The sequence below is a fragment of the Prionailurus viverrinus genome, chromosome D1 (genome assembly GCF_022837055.1).
Source record: "Prionailurus viverrinus isolate Anna chromosome D1, UM_Priviv_1.0, whole genome shotgun sequence".
NCBI lineage: Eukaryota > Metazoa > Chordata > Mammalia > Carnivora > Felidae > Prionailurus > Prionailurus viverrinus.
This window is the reverse complement of record NC_062570.1, coordinates 1,672,931-1,699,518: the sequence shown is the minus strand read 5'-3', so window position 1 is coordinate 1,699,518 and position 26,588 is coordinate 1,672,931. Positions and strand designations below refer to the sequence as shown.

The following is a 26,588-nucleotide window of genomic DNA, read 5'->3' as shown; positions in this document are numbered from 1 at the left end:
TCTGGGCGGTTCGCGTCCGGGTCAGAGCGAGCCTCCTGCCCTCCGAGTGTGTGAGTGGTGGCGGTGCCGCGCTGTCCGGGTTCTGTCGTCCCGGAGGGAGCGAGCCGCGGTGCCCCCCGGCCAGGAGCGCCCCCGGCCCCGCGTGGAGGACCAGGAGGGGACCTGGGGGCGGGCTGCGGCCGCGCTGGGCCGCGCTGGGGCGGGCTGGCGGCCCCGCTCCTGCGCCTGCTGCTGTCCCTGGGACCCGGGTGCCGGCAGTGAGGCGTCCCCGGCGGACAGCGACCCCCTTCCCCGGCTCCCCTGGCCGCCCCGCCGGGGAGGGCGGAAGATGCCGGTGAAGAAGAAGAGAAAATCCCCTGGGGTGGCAGCGGCAGTGGCGGAAGACGGAGGCCTCAAGAAGTGTAAAATCTCCAGGTATCACGTTCCCCCCCACCCCGCCCTCAGCCTCCCGCGTTCCCCCGTGAGCGGCTGTCCGGGGCCCGGGGGTGAGCCCCCGCCGACACCGCGGGCTGCGCCTCGGGCTCGGGCTCCGCGTGGGCGCTCCTGCGCCCGGGGCCGTGCCCCTGCCCCGCGCCCTTCCAGACCTGGACGGGAGTGCAGACCGGCGGAAGGGTCGCCTCTGGAATTTCTTTGAAGGGGAGGGGGTGAGGAGGGGAGCGGCCTGGCGCTGCCCGCCGCCCGGGCTGGGAGGGGGAGCTGCACGCCGAGTCTTCGCAGCGGCCGGTGCCGGAAGGTCCCAGCAGGACGCCGGCTTTCTGGAAGTGTGGTGGCTCCACCTGCGCCAAGTCCGTGTGCGCGGCGTCGGGAAGGCCCCGCTCGCGGTTCTGTTTCCGGGCATTGAGGACGCTGTTCGCGGTCGACGTGATCGTTAACAATCTGGTCCTTATTTTACCCGGTGCCCCCTCCCTCCCCCCCGAGAAAGAAGGAGAAGGGAGAGCTGAGCTGTAATCACGGCTCTTTGATCCCGCTGCGGCGTGTCCTTGAGGCGGCCCAGCGGCGAGGTGTGCTGCTCGGTCTGCAGGCTAGGTGTGACAGGGGAATGGTCCCGCATCTGCTCCTCGGGTGTCCGGCTGTGTCGCCGGCCGGCCCGCGAGGGAACGACTTCACTTGCTGCCATTGAGAGGAGACGGTAGTCAGCCTTGTAGACATGATGGCAGAGCTGTCTCCTTGCAGAGGCGTCTGCTTACGGCGGGAGGTACGTAACCTAGGCTCCTCTTCCTTTTTGTCGTTGACGGAAGTTTTCCCGTCTCACTGCGGTTAGCAGAAGAGCCGGTGCACGGTGGCACGGCCTCCCGACCCTCCCGGGCCTCCCGGTGCCTCGCCCCAGAACTGGCCGGGGCTGCGCCGCCAGCCCGTCTGTATGAAGCAGACACGTTAGCTTTTACTGCTCCCACGTGTGGCCGTCCTCCGTGCGTAACGTGGCACAGTTATTTACACCGAGCACGCTCAGAGCCGAGCCGTGGTGTTACAGCCCAGGGGCCGCTTCGCTCTATCAACCTCCAGTTTTCCATGCGGGCCTCCATTGTTAGATGACTCAGCCGCCGAAGGCGCGGCGTTTCTAGGTCCTCGTGCAGGTGTCACTGTTTGAGCTCCTCCGGGAAAGGTCCTCTGAAGTTCATTAAACCCTAAAGGCCGATTTTGAGCTTCCCAAGTTTTAATGATTTTATGGAACGTACGGACTTTGGCGTTAAATAGCTTTGGCTCAATTACGTGTACAATTACTATCTTTTTATTTGTACAATTTTGTTTTTAATGTGTGGAATTTAATTATACTCTTGGGTCCTAACTCGTCTTTTATCTTCAATCATCCATTTAAGTTTCGCAGATGATCAACAACTGTTAATATGTAATTTTTAAAAAATATTGATTCATTAAGTATCAAAATCTACTTTGTAAGATTTTGTTTTCGAATGTTTGTCTATTTTACAGAAATATAATTTTCACCGCTCTGAAGATTTATACTTTCCCAGCTTAGTCCTGTATCGAGAACATTAGGTTGAACTTCCACATGCTCACTTCAAGTCTGGGGAAATGATTTTAGTTGATGTTATTGGACTTTGATAGTGAGCAAAGTAGCATTTCCGGCTTTGTTAGCAAGAAAATTTTACATATAGACTACTGTTTCCAATTTCCAATTGCAAATACAACTCCCATTTTTTCCTATAATACCACCTGTAAACAAAACAAAACACTTTGTTTAGTTTGAATTGAAGTAGTTCATGTTGCACTTAGCTTTTCACTGAAAGTTGAGACTTGATAAAATTCTTAGGTATTTGTGTGTTTTCTAAGCTATTGCAGATCCCAACCCCCTGCTAGACTAATAAGTGGAGAGGAACATTTTTCAAGCAAGAAGTGCCTGGCTTGGTTTTATGAGTATGCAGGTAATGAAATTAATATAAGAAGATATCAGTCACGTGCTTTAAAAAGTGTTTTGGTTTATTCATTTAACAATTATTTATTGCAGGCCTGCTTTGTGTTAGTGCTGTGACCTGGGATCAAGGTCAAGACTGAGAATTATGTGTAGGCTAAGAATTTGGTGCTATGTCAGGATGCTTTTTCTTTAAATATGTAATTTAGTATGTGCTAGTGGGAGGGGTGAGATTCACTATTAATTCCATTTGTGAACAGGTGCATTTATTGGTTTAAGTCCATTAGCTAAAGGAGAGTTGATATTCTGAAAAACAAACTATGTAATAAAACATTATACACTTTATGTAGTTCTTATTGTTCTTTTGCATATTCTGTTGACAATTTTCTAAACCCAAACTGATATTTTTCTGAAACTTTTTGGAAACATAGTAAAAGATTTGAAATTCAGATATGTCATGGCACAGCACATTTGCCCTTTGATAATTGCTGTTTAGCCCATCGTTTCTGCCAGCAGTGCAGTCATCCCTACGAGCGGAAAGACTGATGTGATACAGTGTGATAAATGCTGTGTTGGGAAGATGCACTGCGATAGTTCAGAGGACGATAGAACCCATAGAACCCAGCCTCATGGTGTCAGGAAGAGCTTCTGCAGGAGCTGTGACTTAAACTAAACCCTGCAGGTAGTGGGCTTAAAGCTCTAGGCCCATGGTAGGGCTGGAGCTTAAAGGTGAAAGCCAAAGCCAGGGAGGAGACTTTGGTGTTCAGCAAATGTGTGAACAAGAACACTTCCCATTTATTACTAACTTTTTTATAAGTATGTATAAAGATATTTTTTTCCCTTAGAATCTAGGTTTGGTCTTCTAGAATTCATGATTTTATAGCTTCCCCCTCCTCCTTTTTTAACTCTGATTCTCAGTGTCTAACATAGAATAGTGTAGATGGAGTCACTCTTACGTTTCGTGCTACTCCGTTAAGGTCTAAACTATACTCTGAACTTGAAGTGTAACCCTAGGCTAACAGTATGGAAGGTAAGACCATTGATGTAACTTGAATCAGCTGGATCCCCAAAGTATAATTTAAAAATTGTTTAGTAACAGAACAGATTCTTTCTAGACCAGAAAAACTGCTATTACTGGCATCCCAAGACAATGTCTAACCCAAATTAAATGAAAGGAATTCATTTCTTACTGACCTCCATTTAACATGGTGACCCATTATTCCAAGTGCCGGTTTTACTGGAATTTATGATATACAATCACAAAGCCCCTCATCTTATTTCACTTGTAAAAAGACACCTTAAGATACCGTAAAATTAGTGCATTTTTTTTCATTTCTGCTCATTTGTATTACCTCTCCTTGGGACTTTGGTGGGTAGCATGGGATTCTAATTAGCTAAACATTTATTTGCTATGCTAGCATTTTTGTAGTACCCAGCATAATAATTGCTCTGTGTATTTCAAAAATCATAATTATATAATGTATCCTTACAATCATTTTGTCAGGTAGGCAGTGTTACCTCTTTTTAGAGATGAGAAAACCGAGGTTGAGATTAAGTAATTGGCCCAGGATCATACGGTGACAAGAGCGAGGATTCAGATTTAGGTCATTCTCGTGCAGAGCTTATGCTTTTAATGACTACTGTCTTGTCATTTCTGTTTTCAGTATGTACATGGCAACTCATTTTCCTTCTACAAAGAAATATTAGTAAATGCACTTGAAGGCAATTTATCTTACGTATGGAACGATTCATTCAGTAAATGTTTCCTGAGCATTTTCTGTGTGTCAGGCACTGATCAGTGCTGGGGACACAGTAGGGAACAAGTTAGACAAGATCCCTACCCTTGGGGGACTTGACTTCTAGTGGGGAAGACAGTACATAGGTAAGTAAGCAAGATAAGTAGAGATTGTGGAGGGTTATAAATGTTAAAATACCGTGTGGTGTAGGGACACAAAGTTAGAAAGTTTGGATGACTTTCAAATAAGGTGATAGGGAAGGCCTCTCTAGACATTACTCTGGGTGGAGACCTAACTGACCAGGAGGAACCAGTTATTTGCCAAATCAACAGTAGGTGTTCTGTCTTAAAATGGGGGTGTCCCTTATTAAAATGGAGACTGGGAATAATGCACATAAAGCACTTAGCACAGTACCTGGAATGAGTCAGAACTCATACGTGTAAACCGTTGTTAAAGGAGTAATAGCATTACAGCATTAGGTGGACTGGCTGTGTTTTAACAGTACTGTTCCAGAATTAACAGCATAGCTCCTGTATAGCTCATGGGGAAGGTGTGTTTCATTGAGCACAATTTTTATTCCTGAGCGTCTGCTGTGACTGGCATGGTTTTGTACTCTGCACATCTCTAGGAACATTTTATGGTTATAAAAAAAAAATTGATTTTTTGTTTTAGTTTAAAAACTATTTTACCACTAATCTGGTTAATATATCATAGGTGACGTGTGGTAAGCCTGATAGTTTTGCTCTTGCACAAGACCTCTCGAGTGATACTTACATTCGCAAGGATTCGTTAATACGTGGGGCCTGTTACTGAACAAAAGCGTGGAAAGTAAAAGGGCACTTTTTAAATCTTACAGAGAACCCAAAAGAGGATAGAATTGCTTAGTTCTAATAAAATTATAAATCTAATAAGTTCTTTTTTTTTTTTTTATAATGTTTGGTTTTTTTTTGAGAAAGAGAGAGAGAGAGTGCGAGCTGGGGAGGGGCAGAGAGAGAGGGAGATACAGAATCCAAAGCAGGCTCTAGGCTCTGAGCTGTCGGCACAGAGACCGACATGGGGCTCGAACTCTGAGCCATGAGATCATGACCTGAGCCGAAGTTGGACACTTAACCGACTGAGCCACTCAGGCACCCCTAAATAATTCTGATAGATTCTAAATAATTTCCAAAGCTTCTTAAGTTGAATGGAAACCTATTTTTTTGCCTGAGAGTTAAATTCAGCCCCAGAGTAGATTTATTGGAAGAGTATATTTGAGAAAGTAAAACTAACATTATGTGGTCTGGGAAAAGAATATTAGTATTGATCTTGCTTTAGATTCAGATTTGTTATTATTTGCATTGCTTTGGGAAAGACACAACATTTACAGAAAGGTCTTGTGTATGTCGTATATATCTCCTTATGACATAATTTAATTTGAATCTCATCAAATTTTAACCACTGGTCAATTCCCCAGTTTCTAGGGAGACTGTTTCATGATAGTGACTGATATTTCTTGATAACAGCTCTTCAGCTTTGTCTTTTGATTTCTGATGATGGCTGCTCTGAGGTCAAGTCAGTTTTCTTTTTCATAAGAAAAATTGATAATGCATTCTTGTTTTGGCTTAAAAAAACCTTTGTTTTCTTCCACTGAATTTTTTACCTGACTTTCAACCAAACCACATGTAGGGGAACAGTTATATTTTTTAACAGCTTTATTGTATATGTATGCTTCTAAAATTACAATAATTAACACATTCTCATTAAAAAACTTCTCCAAATATATATTGGGAAGTGAAAGTCCTATAATTACCACCCTTTCACCTTTTAACACCTCACTGCATAAATAAGTGCAGTACTTATTTAAACCAAAAAATTAAGCATTTTGGTTTCAGACCATGTTTTAACGTCCTCTTAGCAGCCTGGATCTCATCTGAAGCTGCAGGACTATATTGGCACACAGACTGGACGGCTGCATTCTTCTGTTAGGACAAACTGTGGAGCGTGGATTTCATGTTGTACTTGTGAACGAATGATGGTGGGTGTAAAGTGCCCCCCCCCGCCCCCCCCCCCCAGTAGCTGTGGTCTGGCTTGTGATTTATAAAGCTGGAGTATTTTTATAAGTTCTTAAGAAAGGAAAACAAGGGTTTTTTGGGTGACTTTAACAATAATATTTCAAGACTGTTTTCAAAAATCAGAAGTAATAGCATATTTCTATCATATTTTGTAATTGCTTTAAATGGTTCGATCTTTTTATAACAAAGGACAGTTTCAGATGTACAGTGTAACAATTTGATATATGTATATACTGCAGAATGATCACAATAAGTCTAGTTGACATCTCTACCCACACAGGGTTACACATTTTCTCTCATGAAGAGCACTTTAAGACCTACTCTCATAGGAGCTTTCCAATATACAGTATGGTAGTAGTGATTGCAGTCATCAGACTGGCTGTACGTCACATCCCCAGGATTTACCTGCTTTATAACTAGACGTTTGTTCCTTTTGACCACCTTCATCCATTTTGCCCCCACCCCCACCCCCCACAAACCCTGCCTCTCACCTCTGTATCTACCAGTTTGGGGCCCTTGTTTTTGCTTGTTTGTAGATTTCACAAGTAAGTGACATCATATGTTATTTGTCTTTGACTTCCTTCAATTACAGCATAATGCTCTCAAGGTCCATCCATGCTGTCACAAATTTGTTGTAATCTTACAACAAATTTTGTTGTTTGCAATCTCTCACTTACAAAAGAGACCCAGCAGTGATGTAAATCACTATCTTTTGGGAATCTGATAACATAAAAAAGTGGGAGAATTGGTGTATTGATTTATATTTAGTGTTATAGAGGGAGAAAAATAAGAAGCTAAGTATCATTAAGTTTTGGACAAATGGTAGACATAAGCTAAGTGAGGAATTAAACTTTTGTTTCAAGGTTAAGGTGGTGGAACTAATGCTTTGCTATTTTAGAACCAAGATGATCAGGAAAATAGTAGTTTCTTTAAGTGGTTATCTTCATAATATGTATATCTTTTTAAAGTATTAAATTTTATTCGGTTGTATTTCAAAAGGGTAATAAATGACCTTCTGTTTTAGTAAGAAAACAGGTGTTCTTTGCTTACTGTCTTGAGTAATGGGTTGGGCCTACATGTTGTAGAATTTCTTATACTTCTTTATATTTATGCATTACCAAATATTTTGTTCAGATAGGCTCTCATGAATGATTTTTTAATTGATAGGTTCAAGTTACTATACAGACAAGTGATTGATATTTTTTCTTAATTTCGTTTTGTAATGTGGTGTTTCAAGAATATTTCAGAAGTTTTACATTTTAAATCGTATAGCCGATATTTAACACTTTATCAAAGATATATCAAAATTCAAATTTAGTTATTTATAAAAGTTATGGTGTATTCATAGATGCCTTTAGTACAATGGCTTATGTTTTATGTTGGTATTAAATTATAACAATAAAATATATAAATTATTTTTGTCTTTGAAGGTCCTGATGAAGTTGTAGGGCCAGAAGGAATGGAAAAATTTTGTGAAGACATTGGTGTTGAACCTGAAAATGTATGTTTTATTTCTAAGTAGAATGGAATACAAGTGGGATATAGCATATTTATAAATGTCTAAAAATTGGGACACTTTAATCTTATATCAAGATTTTGTTTCTTCATGTTTTATACTGTAGATTTTCATTTAAGGTATTTTTAATCAATTTAAGTTGGGCACTGTTCTCTTTCTTAATACAAATGTCATTTGTGATAGAGTGAGAGAGATTCCACCTTCAGAAACTGTTAGAACTTCTTACTTTTAAGAAATTGGCCCACTTCTTCAGAGTTAATAATTCCAGAGGTTATACTCTTTAATAGTTGAAGGATGGAAATAGTTGTATAAAAATGCTCTCCATGATAAAATATAGACATGATTATCTCTGTGCTGACTTTTCCCCTATCCTTTATGTTCTGTTCTTTCCAGATTATTATGTTAGTTTTAGCGTGGAAATTGGAGGCTGAAAGCATGGGATTTTTTACCAAGGAAGAATGGTTAAAGGGGATGACTTCATTACAGTAAGACATTTTTTTAAAAAACAAATTTGATGGCCTATTTGAAGATCTTAATTGATATTATATGCTTCATAATTTTTAGAAGTAAGGTTTCACCTTAAAATACTCACATTGGTTTGATCTGTGACAATCAGTTAGGGTTTGATAAAATTTATATTGTGATCTTGGCAAAATGAACAGTTACCCCATCTTTCCTATTCTCTGAGAACCTTAGTACAGTCTTATTAAAATTATTGACTCTTCGTGGGTGAATTAGAGGTCTGCGATCAAAGTTACTTACTCACAGATTGAGCAATGAGCAGTTTCCTTCTCTGAATACAGAGTTCTGCCACGGAAGGAGTTTGTTCTTTGAGCTGCCCCAAGTTCTGGGGCCTCTTCAGTTTTATGCTTTATTTTGAAAAGAAATCCGAAGGTAGAGTTACATGGCACTTTTGTTGTTTCTTTTTTGCCAAATTAATCTTATAAAGAACAAAAGTAGAAAGCTTATATGGCTCACCTGCAGCCTTCAGCCAAGTTCTGGTTACTTACTTACTGAGGCTGCCTTTGAATTCTTCTGTAAGTTACAGAATTGCTTCTTGATAAAAATTTGATCTTGACTTTCCAGAGTAAAGTGTGCTTAGTTTCAGAATCAGTTAGTAATTATGTGTTATTTTTAAATTATGTCATGTTCCTAATGTTCATGCAGGATGTTACTAATGATCAACATTCTAAAATAGAGGAAGCATTAATTGATGATATTTTTGAGCCAAAAACTGGAGGTTAATTAGCCATGTGGTTTCCTATTGTGGTTATGCTTTTATTAACACATTTAACTATTTTTTATTACTTGTTTGCCTATCCTTACATTTCAGAATACCTTGGTTATTTTTTTCAAGTGTTCATATGGAACTTAAATTTTTATATTTGAATTTTCAGCATCTAATGTTTTGTAATTCTCCTTTTTAACCAGCCTTAACATATAGCTATCTTATGTATATTTTAGGGAAAACCTTTGCTTATATGAACCAAATTATAATTTCTAAGATAGAATATAAAATCAAACCTGTCATTTCAATTACTTATAGGAGAGATGAGGAATCAGACTCCAAGGTAAAGAAAATGTTCGCCTAGGTTTATGTAGCTACTTACTGGCAGAGCTAGGACCTGGAATTTAAATTCCCTCATCACCAGTCTAGCATACTGTGCTTTGTTTGCGTCACGTTTCTGTATGTATGTTAGCATTCTTTATAAAATGCAAGACTGTTAACTAACTTTGAATCATGGTGTTTACAACCAAGTGTGAACTCTGTCATTCATCTAGGTGTCATAACCTACCAATTAAAATGATGTTGAGTCTGAAATTCTTGGAAATATCCAACCTGCAATTAGCTTTTTAGAGAAAGATAAAATATAAAATATTTTTATGAATATAAAATACGGAGGAGTATGCAAAGAATATAAACTGGTTTTCATGTAGCTTAGTCTGTTTTATTGAAATTTTCGTCAGTTATAACATGGCTTATTCATTGTAAGACATTTTAGTTGGCACTATAACTGCCTTTTGTACTACTCCTGCTGTATTTTTTGTATATTGCTTGTTTTGAATAATCAGTTTGTGTATTTTAAAACCAAAAATGTTCTCATCATGTGTCCGCATAACTTGATATAACATAAAGAGACTTTGTATAACAGAAACTTTTAAATACAAAGCATTTCTAATAATTCTTGAATAACTAGCATCTGGCTTTGGGTACAAGAATAGAAATGGACTTAACCCTTGAACTTCAGTTTTATTAGCACGTCTTCTCTCTAGGAAGTTCACAAGCTGCACAAAATGGAAGCAATGATTTAACACTTAAAGTTGACCTAGAGGTTTCCGTTTCACTCCTTTATGCTCTCTTGCCTGTCTGCCTAGAGCCCTGTCTGTGTTGTAGGGCCTTGTAGCTGCTCAAGTCAGGCAAGCCGTCTTGACTGGGAGGGAAAAGAGTTGTGTTTTTCCCCCTCCTCTAGATTGCTATGTGAAATACCAAGTATTTTTTATCAATTAGCTAAGTCTTTATTACTCCCTGAATTTCCTTATACAAAACTTGCTGAGGAATACAGTAGTTTAAAATTTAAACTGAGAGACCAAAGAACATACGTAAGTCTTAATTTTTTATTTTATAGTTGCCTTAGTATGTTTGGTTTTATGTTGACTTATAATCATAAAATGTAAACCTTCACAGACTCGATTCCCTTTCTAGATTTTTTAGTATTTTTATGATTTGATTTAATCTGGGCATAGTTATTTCGTGGTCCCTTATATCATCTTAATATAGTTATCAATTGTTTCAAGTTAGTTAATTTTAACCCTTAGAGCTCTGCTAAGGAGTAGAGACAGTGTGGTAGTTAAAACATACACCGTGGTCAAAGGTAGTAGACGGTGCTAGCCATGAGTAGTTAAAATCTGTGATTATATAGTGTTGATCAGCATTCACAATACTTGTACGTTCATTTCTGGTAAGGCTATTGATGCCTACTTTTCATAACTGGATCGCCTTTTTTGTGTGAGAGAATCTGTGGGTATGAGTTGGTACGTAAGTAGACCGGCACGGCCATTTTGTAGGTTTCGGAGGGCGCCATTGCCATCTCTGTGTCGTTGTGTAGTAACAGCCAAATTTCTCCTCAGATTGGATTGGATTTGATAGTCATTCATGGTCAACACTTACGTTGTGTAAGCTACTGTGCGCTTAAGTGCTGAGCACAGGGAAGCTGGAGACGTGGCCCCTGCCCTTGGGTAACATGCTGAGAGGGCCGGGGCGGCATGGAAACACTGCGGCGGAAGCCAGGTCGGAGGGGACAGGCGCTAGAGTGAAGAAAGTACGACGTCCTGTGGAAGCACAGCTGGGGGTGAGATGAGTGTCGGCCGGCCGGCCGAGTAGACGGGAGAGTCTTCGTATGGGGTCCCTGAACCGGACCTTGAAGAATGATTAGGATGACGACGGTTCGGGATCTAGGAACACGTTCTTTCTGAAGAGGAGGTTGTGAGCAGAGCCGGCGAAAGGAGAGCACGTGCGAAGGAAAGAACATTGGCAGAACGGGGCCGCGTCCCGGGGGGTGGGGTAACGGCTCCCCGACGGAGGGCCTGAGCCGGCCGGCCGGCCGGCCGGCGGAGAGAGCTTCGCCCCGTGTTCCAGGTCCCTGTGTCGGAGGTTGCCAGGGAGCCGTCGGTCGTACGCTCGTCCGGGATGGCCTCCTCTCGCGACCGCAGCAGGCCCCTCCCCCGCCCCCGGAAGGCGCAGGGTGTGGCGCGCGGACCTCCCTCTTCCTGGAGTCTGTAGGTGCCAGAGGGCGCGGGTACTTAGCGTTTTTGCTGGCTGCAGCGGAGAGCTCTCCTCACACCTGCCCGCTGGGAGTGGGCTTGGGGCGAGGGCGGAAAACCATGCTGGTGGAGAACCCTGTCCTTGGTCGCGATCGTGAGAAAACCGTCAGGAGGATAGCGTCTGACGGGAATGGAAGTACGCAGCTGCCCGTCGGTAGGTGACGAGCTGTGCGCCTTCTGGTCTCCGTCCTCGGCCCTGGACTTGAGGATTGAAGGCGGTGGTCTGGCCTGACCTTATTTAGGGGGAGAGTTGGGGAGCGTCTGTCCGATTTTCCCGCGGGGACGGGGTGCCCTGGGGCGAGTGGTGTGTGACTGCCGCTCACTTAGCATTTGGGGCCAGCTGCTAGTTGCCGTTAGCATTCTTCCCCTCTGCTCTCCCCGACATTCATCTTGACGATTTTTAATTCCCCATCCGCATTTCCAGACATCCCCAGGGTGTGCTGTTTTGTTCTGGTCAATAGACCTCATTCACAGAGAGTTCTAAATACGGAACTTTGTGGATAAAAGTCTTCCTGTTACAGATCGGGGTGCCACAGCACCTTACTGATTAAGGAAGAGGACCTCACTTAGAGCTAATATATGGATGGTGATTTCTTCTCATTTTAGAGGGCTTTAATGACGCGGAAATGTAAAAGCCTTCCTTGTTAATCAGATGTTTATACAATACTCAAGAAATTAATGTCCAAGTCCTAATGTTGAAATTTAAACCCGTCTCCACTCGTTCTCACCTCCGTGGCCTGGAGAATGGTGTCCCGTTGTGCCAGCGTTCTGTAAAATCTGTGGGGTTTTATTTAGTTGTTGTTCAAAAAACCGTCCCTTGCTTTCCGTGATATACTAGTTAAGTATGCGTCTCTTTTTACTTCAGGGGAAATGCTCTTTCTAAACCTCGCAAGTTATGAGGTGTGGACGTTATTAATTGCTGAGCCTATTTGGGGCCAGGTTAAATGTAAGAATTGTGATGTGTTCACTGGTTTTGCGGGGTCTGTTCAGTCTCCCTGAGACCAGTGATGTGCAAGGTGGTGGTGGTTGTTGTTTTACTCTTCTCCAGGAAAACGTTACTTGTTCTTTGTTCGGTTAGATTCTTTCTCTGCTCCAGATTTAGGTAGACGATGAGCAATGGTGTGGGATAGTTGGGGCAGAGACAACAGTGTGATTTTTTTGAGGTGATTTTTAAGCCATTTCCTTCAAAAGGAGCATCTCACACTGGGAACTGTTGTAAACATCGAACTTGTGTGTTCTCAATCTCATGGTTGTCTATTGTTGTCATTTTAAAAATGAGGAAACCGAGGCTGAAGGATTAAGTAGCTTCCTGAAACCACGTGTGTGGAAACGGAGAGGGTGCACTGTTTCGGGGTGTCTCTCCGTGTGACTTGGAACTTTGTTCTTCACCTCGTGTCCGTCTTAAGCTTACTGAGAGCCCACCCTAAATGACATTGTGCTCTTTGTCCCTGGGGAGTGTTATTTGCAAAAGGTTGTCATTTTATTTGGATTCTTTTCTCCTTGGTAACTTGTAAGTCACTGCTCACAGACTTGATAATCTTGTTTGAACTCCAATTTCCTGCTAACCTTTCCCAGGGAGGGATTTTGAAACTTTTTGTAATTAAATAAAGATATACTTTGTGGCTTATTTTTGGTATTCCTACTTCTGTTTAACAAATAATTGTGGGGCGCTTGTGCACGCCAGGCCCTGAAGAAAGATTTTAAACCCTGGTGGTCGTGAGAGGAAGGCCTGAATGCTGGGAAGTGTCTTTATCGTATGTCTTCCTGAATCTCAGGTGTATTAAGGTTCTAAGGGAGAGTCTGTGTGAAAATGTGCAAAACGCTTCTTCAGGAAGCCACAAAGATTTAGAAGATGAGGCCTCTTAGGATGGATCATCACGAGGAAGATCGTACATGTAACTGGCTGCTTAAAATGCAGTGCCCTCTGAACTTACCACCTCATGACGCTGGAGGGCCTGAAGACACCCAGATTTCCACACAGCATCACAGGCACATGTAATCTGAGAATTTGTTCCTTTTGCATATCCTTCTGGTAGTAGTTAACTGCGTTTTCAATGCCATTAAACCTTTATTTTTTGCATAATGAAGAATGTTTGAGCTGATAAATCCACGTAATGAAATAGTAAATAATACATTTTTAATAAATAGTGAGAATCTTGTTTCTGCATGAAATATATTGTGCCCTTATTCATACATAGGAACTAGGCCCCAGACAAATTGGATGGTTAACCTATCCAAATTTTGATTTCCTTTTCTGGCCATATGGCAGATAAAATGTGCAAAGAAGCCATTTGTCATGTAAAACACTTAAATGCAGGATAAAATATAAAAATGTATATATTTTAAAAAGCATGCCTGGACTTCACTGTAAGTTAAGGAAAATAATCAGAGGCCAGAAATGAGGAGAGATGGTGATACCATAGGGACATGTAGATATGACACTTAACCTTAAGGTTACTACCTGTTTCTAGTCACCTAGCGTCTGGCCATTAACTTGTGGTGCATATTCTGAATAGGAGACAAAATGGCAATGCCTGAGTAGGGTGAGAATCAGATCAAAAAGTCATATTAAGTCACTGATGTCACACATAGCTAGTAGATGGAGATGTGATTGCTTGGGCTTGGTTCTGCATACGGTGAAGGGCTTATTTCCAAGAGAGTTCTTACCAGAAATTCTTCATCATGCAGATTCAAAGCTGGAATGCATTATTTGTATGACACAAGCCAAAAATGTATTTTACAAATGTCCCAGGTAAGTAGTGTTTTCATGTATGTGGTGGAAGTGATTCTTCTGTACAGGAATGCGTTTTAAATAGAAGCCTCAATTTCTGCAGAAAAAGGTTCAGTTTTTAACAATCATAAATTACTAAGCATATTGGGGAACATCTTAAATTTTAGAATTAGACTCTTTAAGACTAGTATTTTGAATTATCTGAATCTCAGCATAAAATAACTACTATGTTTAAAGAATAAAGAACAGCCTCAGATGATCAGATTTCCCATGCATAATTAAATCTCTGAAAGTGAAAAACATTAAAGATTTAAAAATCAATGGATGAGTTACAAAGGAGGTGGGTATAGAATCAGTGACCTACAATAGCTGAGGAAAATAGGCAAGAAGATAAGGGACATAGTGGATAATTTTTTAAACTGTTGAGTTTCCTGAATTTTTTAGATATAAGCCCTTCATCAAGTATGTGGACTGCAGGTATTTTCTCCCACTCTGTAGCTTGTGTTTTTGCTTCTTATAACTTGGGCAGAGCAAAACTTTTAATTTTGATGGAGTTCACTTGATGAGTTTTTCCTTCTATGAATTGTGCTTTTGATGTCAAATCCAAGAATTCTTTCCCTAGATCCGGAGAATTTTACCTTTCGGTTTTTTTTTCTGGAAGGGTTTATGTTTTTATATTTTACGTTTAAATCAGTGATCCATTTTGAGTTAATTTCCTTAAAGGTGAGAGACAGGTTTGGGTTTATTCCTTGCCTACAGCTGTCCACTTGCTCCATAGTTCATGTTTTGAAAAAGGTCTTTTCCTCCCTTGAATTGCATTTGCGCCTTGTCTGGTATCGGTTGGACACGCCTGTGCGTAGGTCTGTCTCTGGGCTCTCTGTTCTGTCGATCTGTGCCTTAAGCCTCTGCCAGTACCACGCGGTGCTGCTGTATACAGAATCTTGAAACCACAAAGACTGATTGATCTCTTTTCAAAATTGTTTTAGCTCTTCCAAAAATTTTAGGATGATCTTTTTATCTGCAAAACATCTTACTGAGATTTTGGTTAAACTACATAGTGAATTTGGGGAGGATTGACCACTGTTTTGAGGGTCTGAATACATGCAAGATAGCTATGTGTCTCTTTTTGGTGTTTGATTTCTTTCATTGTGTGTAGTTTTCAGCATACACATTCTGTACATGTTGTGTTAGAATTACATGTGAATATTTTGTTTTTATTTTGAGCCATTTATTTTTAATTCTAATATCAACGTATTAGTTACTAATATGTAGCAATACAATTGATTTTTGTGTGGTTGTCTTGTATCCTGTGACCTTGCTGAACTCACTTATTCTGAGTGTGTGTGTATGTGTGTCTTCCTTGGGTTGTCTACATAGACAGTCATGTCCTATGATTATAACACAAAATAGGGAAATAGGGACCATCTTATTTCTTTTCTGCTCTTGCACATCTTTTATTTCCTTTTCTTGACGTATTGCATCAGCTGGAACTTCTACCATTGTGCTAAATAAGCCTGGTGAGAGTGGACACCCATTCCTTTGCTCCCTAGCTGTGGGTTGTTTGTAGATGCTCTTTATCAAGTTGAGGGAGTTGCCCTCTGTTTGTGTTTTTCTGTGAGTTTACACGAGTTGATGTTAAATATTTTAAGTGCTTTTTCTGTATTAAATCATCTAATCATGTAGTTTTTCTTTTAGAGTGTTAACACTGTGGTTCCATTAATTGGTTTTGAATACTGAATCAGTTTGCATACCTGGAATATATCCCACTTGGTGTATAATTATTTTTATATGGTGCTGAATTCTTTTTGTTAATATTTGTTAAGGATTCATGAGGGATATTGGTCTGTTTTTGTTTTTGTTTTCTTATTTACCTGAGGATATAATAGACATAACATTGTTCGTTTTGGGTGTACAACGTAACGATTCAATATGTATGTATTTTGGGAAATGATTACCACAATAAGTCTAATTAATTAACATCCATCATCATAGTAAAATTTTTTTTCTTGTGAAAAAAAAATTTTTTTGATACTGCCTTTAATCGGTTTTGGTGTCAAGGTAAATCTGGCTTTATAAAAGGAATTAGGAAATTTTTCCTTAGAATTTATCTTTTGCAAGGTAGAACATAGAATTGGTCTTCAGAGATTGGTGGAATTCTCCTGTGAAACCATCTGAACCTACAGGTTTCTTTTTCAGAATTTTTGGGATTTTTGAATTCGATTTTTTAATAGTTACAGGGCTACTCAAATTACTATTTATTTCAGATCGTTGTATCAAATTATTTGTTTCATACTGTGTGTGTTACAGTAGTTTTTGTTTTTCAAAGAATGGGTCTATTTTGTCTAAGTGGCCATATTTATATCCTTTTCATGTCTACAGGGCTGTAATGGTATCTTTTGTTTTATTCCTGATATTGATAATTTTTGTTTTCAGTTTTTCTCTTTGTCATTCTTGCTAGGGACTTGTCAGTTTTACTGACTTTCTTTTTCCAAGAATCAGCGCTTTGTTTCATTGATTTTCCTGTCTCATTTTTCTGTTTTCTTTTTTTTAATTTTTTTTTCTTTTTCAACATTTTTATTTATTTTTGGGACAGAGAGAGACAGAGCATGAACGGGGGAGGGGCAGAGAGCGAGGGAGACACAGAATCGGAAACAGGCTCCAGGCTCCGAGCCATCAGCCCAGAGCCTGACGCGGGGCTCGAACTCACGGACCGCGAGATCGTGACCTGGCCAAAGTCGGACGCTCAACCGACTGCGCCACCCAGGCACCCCTCATTTTTCTGTTTTCAATTTTACTGATTTCTGCTCTTACTTTCTCCTGCTTGCTTTAGGCTTATTTTGCTCTTCTTTTTCTAGTTTCTGAAGATAGGAGGTTAGATTATTGATTGAGATTTTTTTCTCTCATAATATTTGCATTTAGTTCTGTGAATTTCCCCCTCAGCACTGCTTTGGGTCTCACAAAATTTGAGCTGCGATTTTATTTTCATTGAGTTCAGTATTTTTTTTTTTTTTTTTGGTTTCCATTGAGACTTGTTCTCACCCATGGATTGCTTAGGAGTTTGTTTAGTTTCTAAGTGTTTGGAGATTTTGCTTTTATCTTCCTGTTACTTCTAGTTTGGTTTCATTGTAGTCAGAGAACATATCCTGCGTGATTTCAGTTCTATTATATTTGTCAGCATTTTCTCAATGGCTCAGGCTGTGGTCTCTTGGGTTCTGTTGTACAGACACTCGAAAAGAATACGTGTTTTGTTGTCATTGAGTGGCATGTTCTGTTAGTGCCAGGTGGATCTTGTTGGTTGGTGGTGTTGAATTCTTTCCTGATGTAGTGTCTAGTTGTTCTGTCGGTTCCTGAGGAAGTGTTTCAACAGAGGAGTGTTGAAATCTCTAACAATAATTGCATATTTGTTTATTTCTCCTTTTACTTCTCTTAAGTTTTTGCTTCACTTTGCAGTTCTGTTGCTTGGTGCAAACACTTTTAGAATTGTTGCATCTTGTGGGGCGCCTGTCCGACCCTTGGTTTCAGCTCACGTCATGATCTCACGGTTGTGGGATGGAGCCCCGTGTCAGGCTCCACACTGTCAGCTAGATTCTCTCTGTCTCTCTCTTCCTCTGCCCTTCTCCCTGGTCGCACGTGCTCACGCACTCTCTCTCTCCCTCTCTGAAACAAACAAACAAAACTAATCGTTACATGTTTTCGGTGGATTGACCTGTTATCATTACATAATATTCTTCTGTGTTCTGATCATTTTCTTCACTTGGAAGTCTACATTAGCTCATATTGATGAAGCTGCTTCTCCTTTATTTTGGTTACTGTTTCCAGAATATGTTTGTTTTTGTCTTTTACTTTCAGTCTGCCTATGTTGTGTTTGAAGTCCATTTCTTCCAGATAGCATATGGTTGGGTCACTTTGCTTTCATGGGTTTTTTTGACCTGCTCTGTTAATCTCTGTGTTCTAATTGGTACAGGCTACTTAACATTTAGTATAATTATTAGTACATTAAGGTTTAAGTCTGCCCTGTATTTTACAATTCAGACTTTTCCACTTGGTTCTTTTTTGTTAGATTTCTTTTCCTAGACTCACTGTTTCTTTGCTGAGACTTGCTACATTTTCAAGGGTTGTTTTATTGGGTCCATAATTGCTCATTGAACCATTTTCATCATAGCTGCTTTAAAATCTACATCAGATAATTTTAAACACATCTTGTGATTTCAATATTTGCACGTATTGGCCCTCTTTTTACATTCTGCTTGCCATCTTGGTTGTTGGTATGAGAAGTGCTTTTTTATCGGAACTTGGAAATACTGAGTATTATGTTATGAAACTCTGGATCTTATTTAAACCTTCATTTTCGCTAGCTTTCTGTCACCACCTCATCAGGAGGAGGGGATTCTTCATCATTGTAAGCAGACAGGAGAGGTCCCGCCCCCAGGAGGCCTCCACAAAGAATTTCTGGGTGACACGGGTGACACGGGTGACACTGCTGGGTGAGCGTGATGGTGTAGCCCCGCCTCCTCCCAGGCACCCTTTGATGGCCCAGGACGCTACTCCTTACCCCTTGCTGGGAGTGGAGCTGAAGTCCTTGTTGTATGTGGTTCCCACCAACGGTGCAGGAGGTGGAAGGGGGGCGTCTACGTCCATCCTGGGGTGGGTGGGCCATGCGGTCCTCCTTCAGTCTGCTGGCAGCTGTGGGCACTGAGCGGGCTTCTTCTGTGCTGTTTGAATGGAGAAGAGTATCTTTTCTAAGCTTGCTTTCATGCTAGGCTGCTCAACTTCTGCTGGAGGGAGAGCGAGTTTTTGGTTTCTGTCTACCCCATTGGCATTTCTGGTTTGCTGACTCCTTCATCTCCAGATCTGGTGGAGAAAAGGCAAAAGAAAACCCAGGAAGCGCCCCACTGTATTGTTCCTGAGAATCTCAGAGTTCTTTCAGTCTTGTGTTTGTTTTGTGTATGTCGTCTCTGGCTTTTAGTGGAATGAGCAGGAGACATTGATGAAAAGTACATTGACTTCATCATCCTGGAAGCAGAAGGTATTTGTCTACTAAAAAAAACAAACAAACCTTCTGTCCCCTTCCCACACTATTTAGTGTCGATTTCCTCTGCTCCCTTTTGGAACCAGATTCTTTGAAAGCATTTGGCTGTACACTTGACCTTTGAACAACGTGGTAATTTTTATTGAAACCTGGAAATTTTGAGTATTATGTTATAAAACTCTGGATCTTATTTTTTCTTTGTTTATTTTCAGAGTGGGGAGAGAGGCAGAGAGAGAGAGGGAGAGAATCCCAGGCAGGCTCTGTGTTGTCAGTGCAGAGCCTGATGTGGGGCTTGATCCCATGAACTGTGAGATCATACCAAGAGTCGGACGCCCAACCGACTGAGCTACCCAGGCGCCCCGACTCTGGACCTTATTTAAACCTTCTGTTTTAGCTGGCTGCCACCAACACCACCTCAGCAGGAGAGGGCAGGAAGCCCTCCACTGCTGGCAGGCATGGGACTTCCTTCACAGTCAGACATCTGCGTGTAATTCTTGACTTCCCCAAAACTTACTAGTCTACTGTTGATTGGAAGCCTTTCCCATGACATAAACAGTCAAATAGCGTATTTTGTACGTTAAATGTATTATATACTCTGTTCTTACAGTACGGTAAGCTAGAGGAAAGAAATGTTCTTAAGAAAACTATCAAGAAAATATATTTACAGCACTATACTGTATGTATCGAAAAAAAATATATCCCCATATAAGTCGACCCACACAGTGCAAACCCTTGTTGTTCAAGGGTCACCTTTATTTTCTCTGATTGCTCTCTTCTTAGTGTCTGTTAAACCTGTTCTACTAAGACTTTTATCTCTACCAGTCCTCTGAAACCATCTTGTCAAGGCATCATTTACAAGTGAATAATCAAAGCAATAATACTTATCAGAACTGGGCTGAAGCTTTAATTGTACTTAGAGGAAAATCTGTAACTTTGAATGTTACATTAGAAGAGAAATAGGGGCGCCTGGGTGTCTCAGTTGGTTGAGTGTCCGGCATCAGCTCAGGTCATGATCTCACGGCTCGTGGGTTCAAGCCCCATGTCAGGGTCTGTCATGCTGACAGCTCGGAGCCTGGAGCCTGCTTCACATTCTGTGTCTCCACCTCTCTCTGCCGCTCCCCAGCTTGCGTGCTCACTGGCGCATGCTCTCTCTCAAAAAATAAGTAAAGATTTAAAAAAATTAAAAAAAAAAGATGTTTAGAGTAAAAGGGAAAGCAAACCTGCAGTTGAAATAATTAAGAAATTCTGCCAAGATGATTAAGAAAAACAGAAAGCAGGGCGCTTGGGTGGCTCAGTCGGTTGAGCGTGACTTCGGCTCAGGTCCTGATCTCACAGGTCATGAGTGTGAGCCCTGTATCGGGCTCTGTGCTGACAGCTCAGAGCCTGGAGTCTGCCTCTACTTCTGTTTCTCCCTCTCTCTCTGCCCCTAACCCACTCACATTCTGTCCTGTCTCGCTCAAAAATAAATAAACATTTAAAAAAAAAAGTGAAAAAAATTAAAAAAAGAAAAACAGAAAGCAAAAATAAATAATAATACAGAATAGAAAATACCTCACCTCAGTGAAAAGACCCAGATGGCTTTTCAGCTGATTTTGGCCAAATGCTAATTCCAGTGTTTAGTAAACTTTTTCAGAAAAGAGAGAAAAAAGTAATAATTATAATTTCATTTTTCTAAGGCCTATGCCATGAGCTTGTTATCAAAATTAGTGAAGAGAGTGTGAAGGAATGAGATTTACCAGCAAGTCTCACTTACGAAAATAGCCAGAAAATCTAGGAGTGTACGAAACCGGTAACAAACATTACTCAGTTTGGCTTATTCTAGGAACGCAAGGTTTAATCAACATTAGAAAATTATCCAAAACATTTACACCTTAATAAAGTTAGGAGTCACCTGTCACATTGTGGGTTTAGAATAGTCAAGGTCTTAGTTCAATTTGGGTGCTAGATATCTCTGGTACATGATGAGAACTGAGTCCGTTCTGGGAGGAATACTGTGGGTCACGGTAGATGGCACGGCCCATGTGATGAAAGGGAGTCAGGTGTATGCTGAGAGATGGCAACCTGGCAGTTAGGTTTTGGTGAGTGAGGTTTCGTTGGCCTGTTGGAGGGAGCATCACGTCGAGTAGAGGCAGTGATCTGTGCTGACACATAGCTGTGGTCGGCGTGCGTGGTGAGTGCAGCTTGACCGGAACTCACGGTGTGGTGACCTGGTTCTTGCTGAGCAGTGGAACTCGTGTTAGCCCGTGGGAGAGCGTCTCTTTGAGCCTTTAACTGGTTTCCTTCCTTGGCATCTGTACCTTATTTGAAGTCAGGCGCTGCCACTGATTGCCTTGGTGCTTAGTCACTGAAAACGTAGGAATCTGAGTTCATGACAGAAGCACTAATACAATGTGTTAATTTTCTCTGTGTTATAGCCTGAACTTTCAAAACCACTCATGGCTAATCCCTGTCACCAAGCTGTGCCTGAGAATTTCCAGTGAAATCTGTGACCGAGGCCTGGTTCATCTCCTCTGTTCTGCCATCTTCTTAACTTTACATGTAGTAAAAGCACATCTTCTGAATCTCTTCTTGAGACATACTCATGATTGTACTGGAGCTTTCGATTGAGCTTTTTTTTTTTTTTTTTTTAAAGGTCATTGAACTGAATTTCATTGGTTGCCAGGTTTTCTCTTTTTTTCCTATTTTCCTTTTTTCCTTTTTATCCCATTGGTCAGTACGAGGCAATATGTTTGTTAGTAACTCTAAATTTGCGAAGCAGAATTTTAAACCTAGATTGATTTCATAAATGCACTCACTCACTTTCTTCTCAATACATTTCTTCTGACCCCCTAATGATGCTTTTATTTAATTTTATGGATTGTATAATGTATTTGGCTTTTTTAATTTAAGGTGTGACTGCACAGAAAAGTTACAGAACAAATTTGACTTTTTGCGCTCACAGTTGAATGATATTTCTTCGTTTAAGAATATCTACAGATATGCCTTTGATTTTGCAAGGGTAGGTAGAATTTCCATGTTTTGTAATTTTAACATTTTTTTCATCTCGGAACCGCACTTAGGGAAATTTTTTACTTCCATTGTAGGATAAAGATCAGAGAAGCCTTGATATCGACACCGCTAAGTCTATGCTCGCCCTGCTGCTTGGAAGGACATGGCCGCTGTTTTCAGTGTTTTACCAGTACCTGGAGGTATGTGCACTGTTCTCATCTGGAAGCATTAAATATTAATTGTAAAACTTACTCTGAAAACATACCTTTAAATGAGGAAACATAAATGGATTTTTAGATAGTGTGTTTTTAAGAAAAACTTAAGTAAAAAGTTTCTGATAAATTGTGTACATATGTCATTTGTAGACACAAGTTCATGTTCATTAATATATTCTGTACATGAGATACTTTCATTCCAGCCTTGCAGCCCCCCTCCCCCCCATGAAAAAAATGAACCCTCAAATAAATTTTAGCAAAGACGTTTTTCACGCAAAATTAGTTTCTTGGGTTTTTGACAGAAAACTGATGCTCGTGTACAAATGTTATGCTTCTAAATCGGGTTTCAGGTTTCTTTGTAAATCACCAGCTCTTAGGCTGATAGCCACATAAGGGAACACGTTGTGTGTAGTGATAACACTTTCCTTTTCACTTGGGTTCAGTCTAAATAGAATTAAAATTTTATGCCCACAAATATGAGAATGACTACTTAAATGTGCTAATAACAACTTTAAAATGTCTGCTGAATTTATGAAGAAAGTGTTCATTTAGCAGGTTTAGTGTAGCACCTACTACCGGCAGTGGTTTTAAGATACTGTTCTTTTTTTCCACTGCTTTCTTTGGTTTTCTGTTTTTGTGCCTTTTCAATTTCAGGTTTTTTGGTATAGATCTCACCGTTTCTTGAATACAGATGCTTTTGCTTTTTGCTTTGAAAATGATTTCTCATAAAGCTGATTATCATAGCGAATTCCCCGGAGTAATTTTGTTGAAAGCTTCTGCTGAGAGGCAGTCATGACCAGGACTTGAGTGGGTTTCAGGTACACTTAGATCTTTAAGCCTGATAGAGTAGGCTTAGGAAAGGCTGGTAAAGTAGACGTTTTTCATGAATGTTATCCGTCTTCCTCCTGTTAGTAGTTCGGGGCAAAAATAAAGAGGACTGAATCTAAAAATAGTCACCTCTACAGGGAGTTGAGAGGACGAAGTATTTTCAACGCTGGTTATGGGGAGGGTGTTTGACACTGTTTCAAATTAGGTTTTATCCCTGTTCAGCGGATGAAGAACTGGGCTCTGTTGTTAAGTAATGTTCCCAAGGCCACTCAATTTGGTGACAGAAGTGGGGTTTGAACCCAGGCCAGTACTCTTTCCACTGCCTACAAAAGCACCAACTTCAAGATGTGGCGGAACATTAAATCTCACGCATAGCAGTCTCCTGGGAAGCCGCGTGAGGGAACTTGGTGTACGTAGGATACGCTGTATGACTTGATTTCAGTGACGGTTATAGAAGTGCCTACACGGAAGACACTCAGGCGTTTTATCAGATCGGTACCTTTGTTGATCCTGTTACTTCTCAAAAATGAAGGAAAGATAAAGAAAAAGTAGCTTGGATGATGTTAACATGTAAACGGCCCTGAGGATTCTCTTAGAAGCCCAAGTGACTAAAGAGGACTAAGTGCTTTAAGAAAGACCAAATCACAAAAAGATGGCATAACTAGATTTATTTAAGTCAGAGCCTTAGATAACGCTTGTTCTGTATTCCAAATATTTATATCCTCTTCTACAGCAATCGAAGTATCGTGTTATGAACAAAGATCAGTGGTACAATGTGTTAGAATTCAGCAGAACCGTCCATGCCGATCTTAGTAACTACGATGAAGATGGTGCTTGTAAGTATAATAACCGTGTTTTCCTAGGAAGATGAAGTTCTTGAAACTGTTACGTGGGAACACGCGTTTGTGTAGCGTTACCATAAAGAATTTAAAGTTGCTGACGGTAACTTTTCTTATGGAATCATGTTGAAGGTGTGGGGGAGGGCTTACGTTAGAAAGTCTATGCTGACAGGTGGAATGTTGCCAATTTCTCAGAAATGTAATGGAGCAGTATAGCTAAGGTTAAATGATAATTTCTGCATGTAAAAGCTAAAATTCTGCTTTCCTGCCTTCCCTGGCATTTTCCTATGGAAGAAAAGAACAGTCAGGTTTTAAATAGAGGAAAGCAAAACCTCAGGTACAAGAGAAAAACCTTCAGGGCTAATCACAGTGCCCACTGATGGCATAGCAGATTATGCCACAATAAGTTCCCTCAGAAATGCCTGAGTAAACAGTCGATGAAATACCATTTTTCAATCATTCAAGTTAAAATACCTGTCCATACTCTTCAGTGGAAAGGGCAGAATACCATAAAACAGATCCTTGAAGTACGCTGTAGGATACATTCCTATAAAAGTAAATTGAAATGTGGACTTCTGCGACCCTGAAGATCATACAAAATGCTGAAGAACTTTATTCTGCCTGTAGTTTACATTGTGACCTCTCCCCCCGGAATGTTCTAAAATTCAGTAATATTTTTGGAAACAGCCCTTTGGTAGCAGCAGTAAGCTTGCAGGCAGGCCTACACATGTGTATATTCATGCGTGTTTTGAGTCAACATATAAAACAATTTTTGTATAAAAATAAAGCTTCCAGATTTGTTTGAAAAAGCAGAAAATCTGACTCAAGTATGTGAGGAATTAGTGACAGAAGCCAAGTAATAGCTTGTGTCCAACTTGCGTCTCACTTCGCTGGCTTGTAGCTACGCCACCAGCCAGGGTGCTTTTTGGTTGCCGTTTATGATTGTCCCTGTCTGCCGATTTTCTTAGAGTAGGGAGGTACGTCAATAAAAAATGAGAGAAAGACCATCGAGGGGTATGTGTTTTAAGAAAAATAGGGCCAGCGTACTCTTTTCTGGCCATGAGTTTTCCCCTGTCTTTCAACGAACAAAAACAGTGAGCTCATGTAAGGAATGGCTTCTGTAAGGAAATGAGTGTGGGCCCCCTGCTTTATGCGAATGTCTTTTTATTTATTGTTTTTTTATTTTTAATTCTTTTAAGGTTTATTTTTGAGAGAGCGAGCAAGCAAGCATGAGCAGGGGGAAGGGCAGAGAGAGAGGGAGACACCGAATCCAAAGTAGGCTCCAGGCTCTGAGCTGTCAGCACAGAGCCCAACACAGGTCTCGAACTCATGAACTGTGAGATCATGACCTGAGCTGAAGTCAGCCACTTCACTGACTGAGCCCCCTAGGCGCCCCTCACATGTTTTTTCAGTATAGTTTTTAGGTCAGGTGTTCATTAGGCACTTGCTTTGTGTTTAGATTTATACTCGGTCCTGTTACCTGAACAAAATAATTCTCTTATATGGCCACTCCTTCAACAAGCTTACATGCTCTTGGTGACGTAATGTAGAAACATGTTGAACACTCTCCATATTCTTTAATAGAAATAACAGTGCTGTGAGCATTTAGACAAAGGGAGCAGTCAATCTTGACTTAGTTATTGGAGAGTTCTGAAGCCATTGCAACCTTGCGAAGGAAGCTGCAGCAAATACCCCTTGTGGAAAGTCTCTTCTATCAGGAAAGAGCAGGCCGAGAAAGAAAAGCGCTAAGTAGCCAGCAGGACAGGAAACACACCTTAGACGCGGGGGTCCGTCCTCATCACCACCAGAACTCGGGGAGAGTGTTTGTAGTGGGAGGTCTGAGGTCACTGAATTCTAACAAATGCTTCTCTCTTTCTAGGGCCTGTTCTTCTCGATGAATTTGTTGAGTGGCAGAAAATCCGTCAGACATCATAGCAAGAGCTCTTGCGGAGAAAATGCAAACCTTCTGATGCCCACGTGTGTACAGGCTGATGAGAGGAGAAATCCAAAGGCTGCATTTTCCTTCATGTGAAAGACTTCTCCTAGTACTTTGTTTTCCTTTTTTTTAAAAGGAAGTTTTCTTGTTACATGTGATGGGCATTGAGCCACACCTCTTCTGAGACTGAGTATCCAAGTTTTTGTTTTGGGTTATGTTTATAACATTTATTTCAGAACAATAAAGATTCAGATTTGTGACAAAGGCCTTAAAGTGAAGATGTCCCTTGAGTGTCAGAGTGGTATTTATTTTTGTAAATTTTAATTCTTGAATTTTAGAGGATCTTTCTTGCCATGGATTTGGAATTTTAAAGATTCTGAACAACCTTAATATCTGGGAGTGTGGCCTGCTGATAGTACGGCTCATGTATTCATCTGTCCACTGTTAGGAAGAATGTTGGCTTCACCTCTGGGATGATGATTTTCTGATTCAGCAAATAAATACATTTCTGGATATTGGGCGTTCTCCA

General features: G+C 40.8%; 1 protein-coding gene across 4 annotated transcripts; it reads left to right on the top strand.

Annotated features, from left to right (window-relative positions):
• Positions 1-26,588, top strand: DCUN1D5 (defective in cullin neddylation 1 domain containing 5). Of its 4 annotated transcripts, XM_047878745.1 has the most exons (8): positions 1-414; positions 2,290-2,381; positions 7,586-7,656; positions 8,065-8,156; positions 22,143-22,251; positions 22,337-22,441; positions 24,018-24,120; positions 26,003-26,588. In XM_047878745.1, the coding sequence occupies exons 1-8, from the start codon at positions 329-331 to the stop codon at positions 26,056-26,058; spliced, it is 714 nt and encodes a 237-aa protein (XP_047734701.1). In that variant the 5' UTR covers positions 1-328; the 3' UTR covers positions 26,059-26,588. The 4 variants fall into 4 exon arrangements, with proteins under 4 accessions (XP_047734701.1, XP_047734704.1, XP_047734705.1 ...); XM_047878748.1 differs by lacking the exon at positions 2,290-2,381 and having other exon boundaries at positions 3-414; XM_047878749.1 differs by lacking the exons at positions 1-414; positions 8,065-8,156 and having other exon boundaries at positions 2,319-2,381.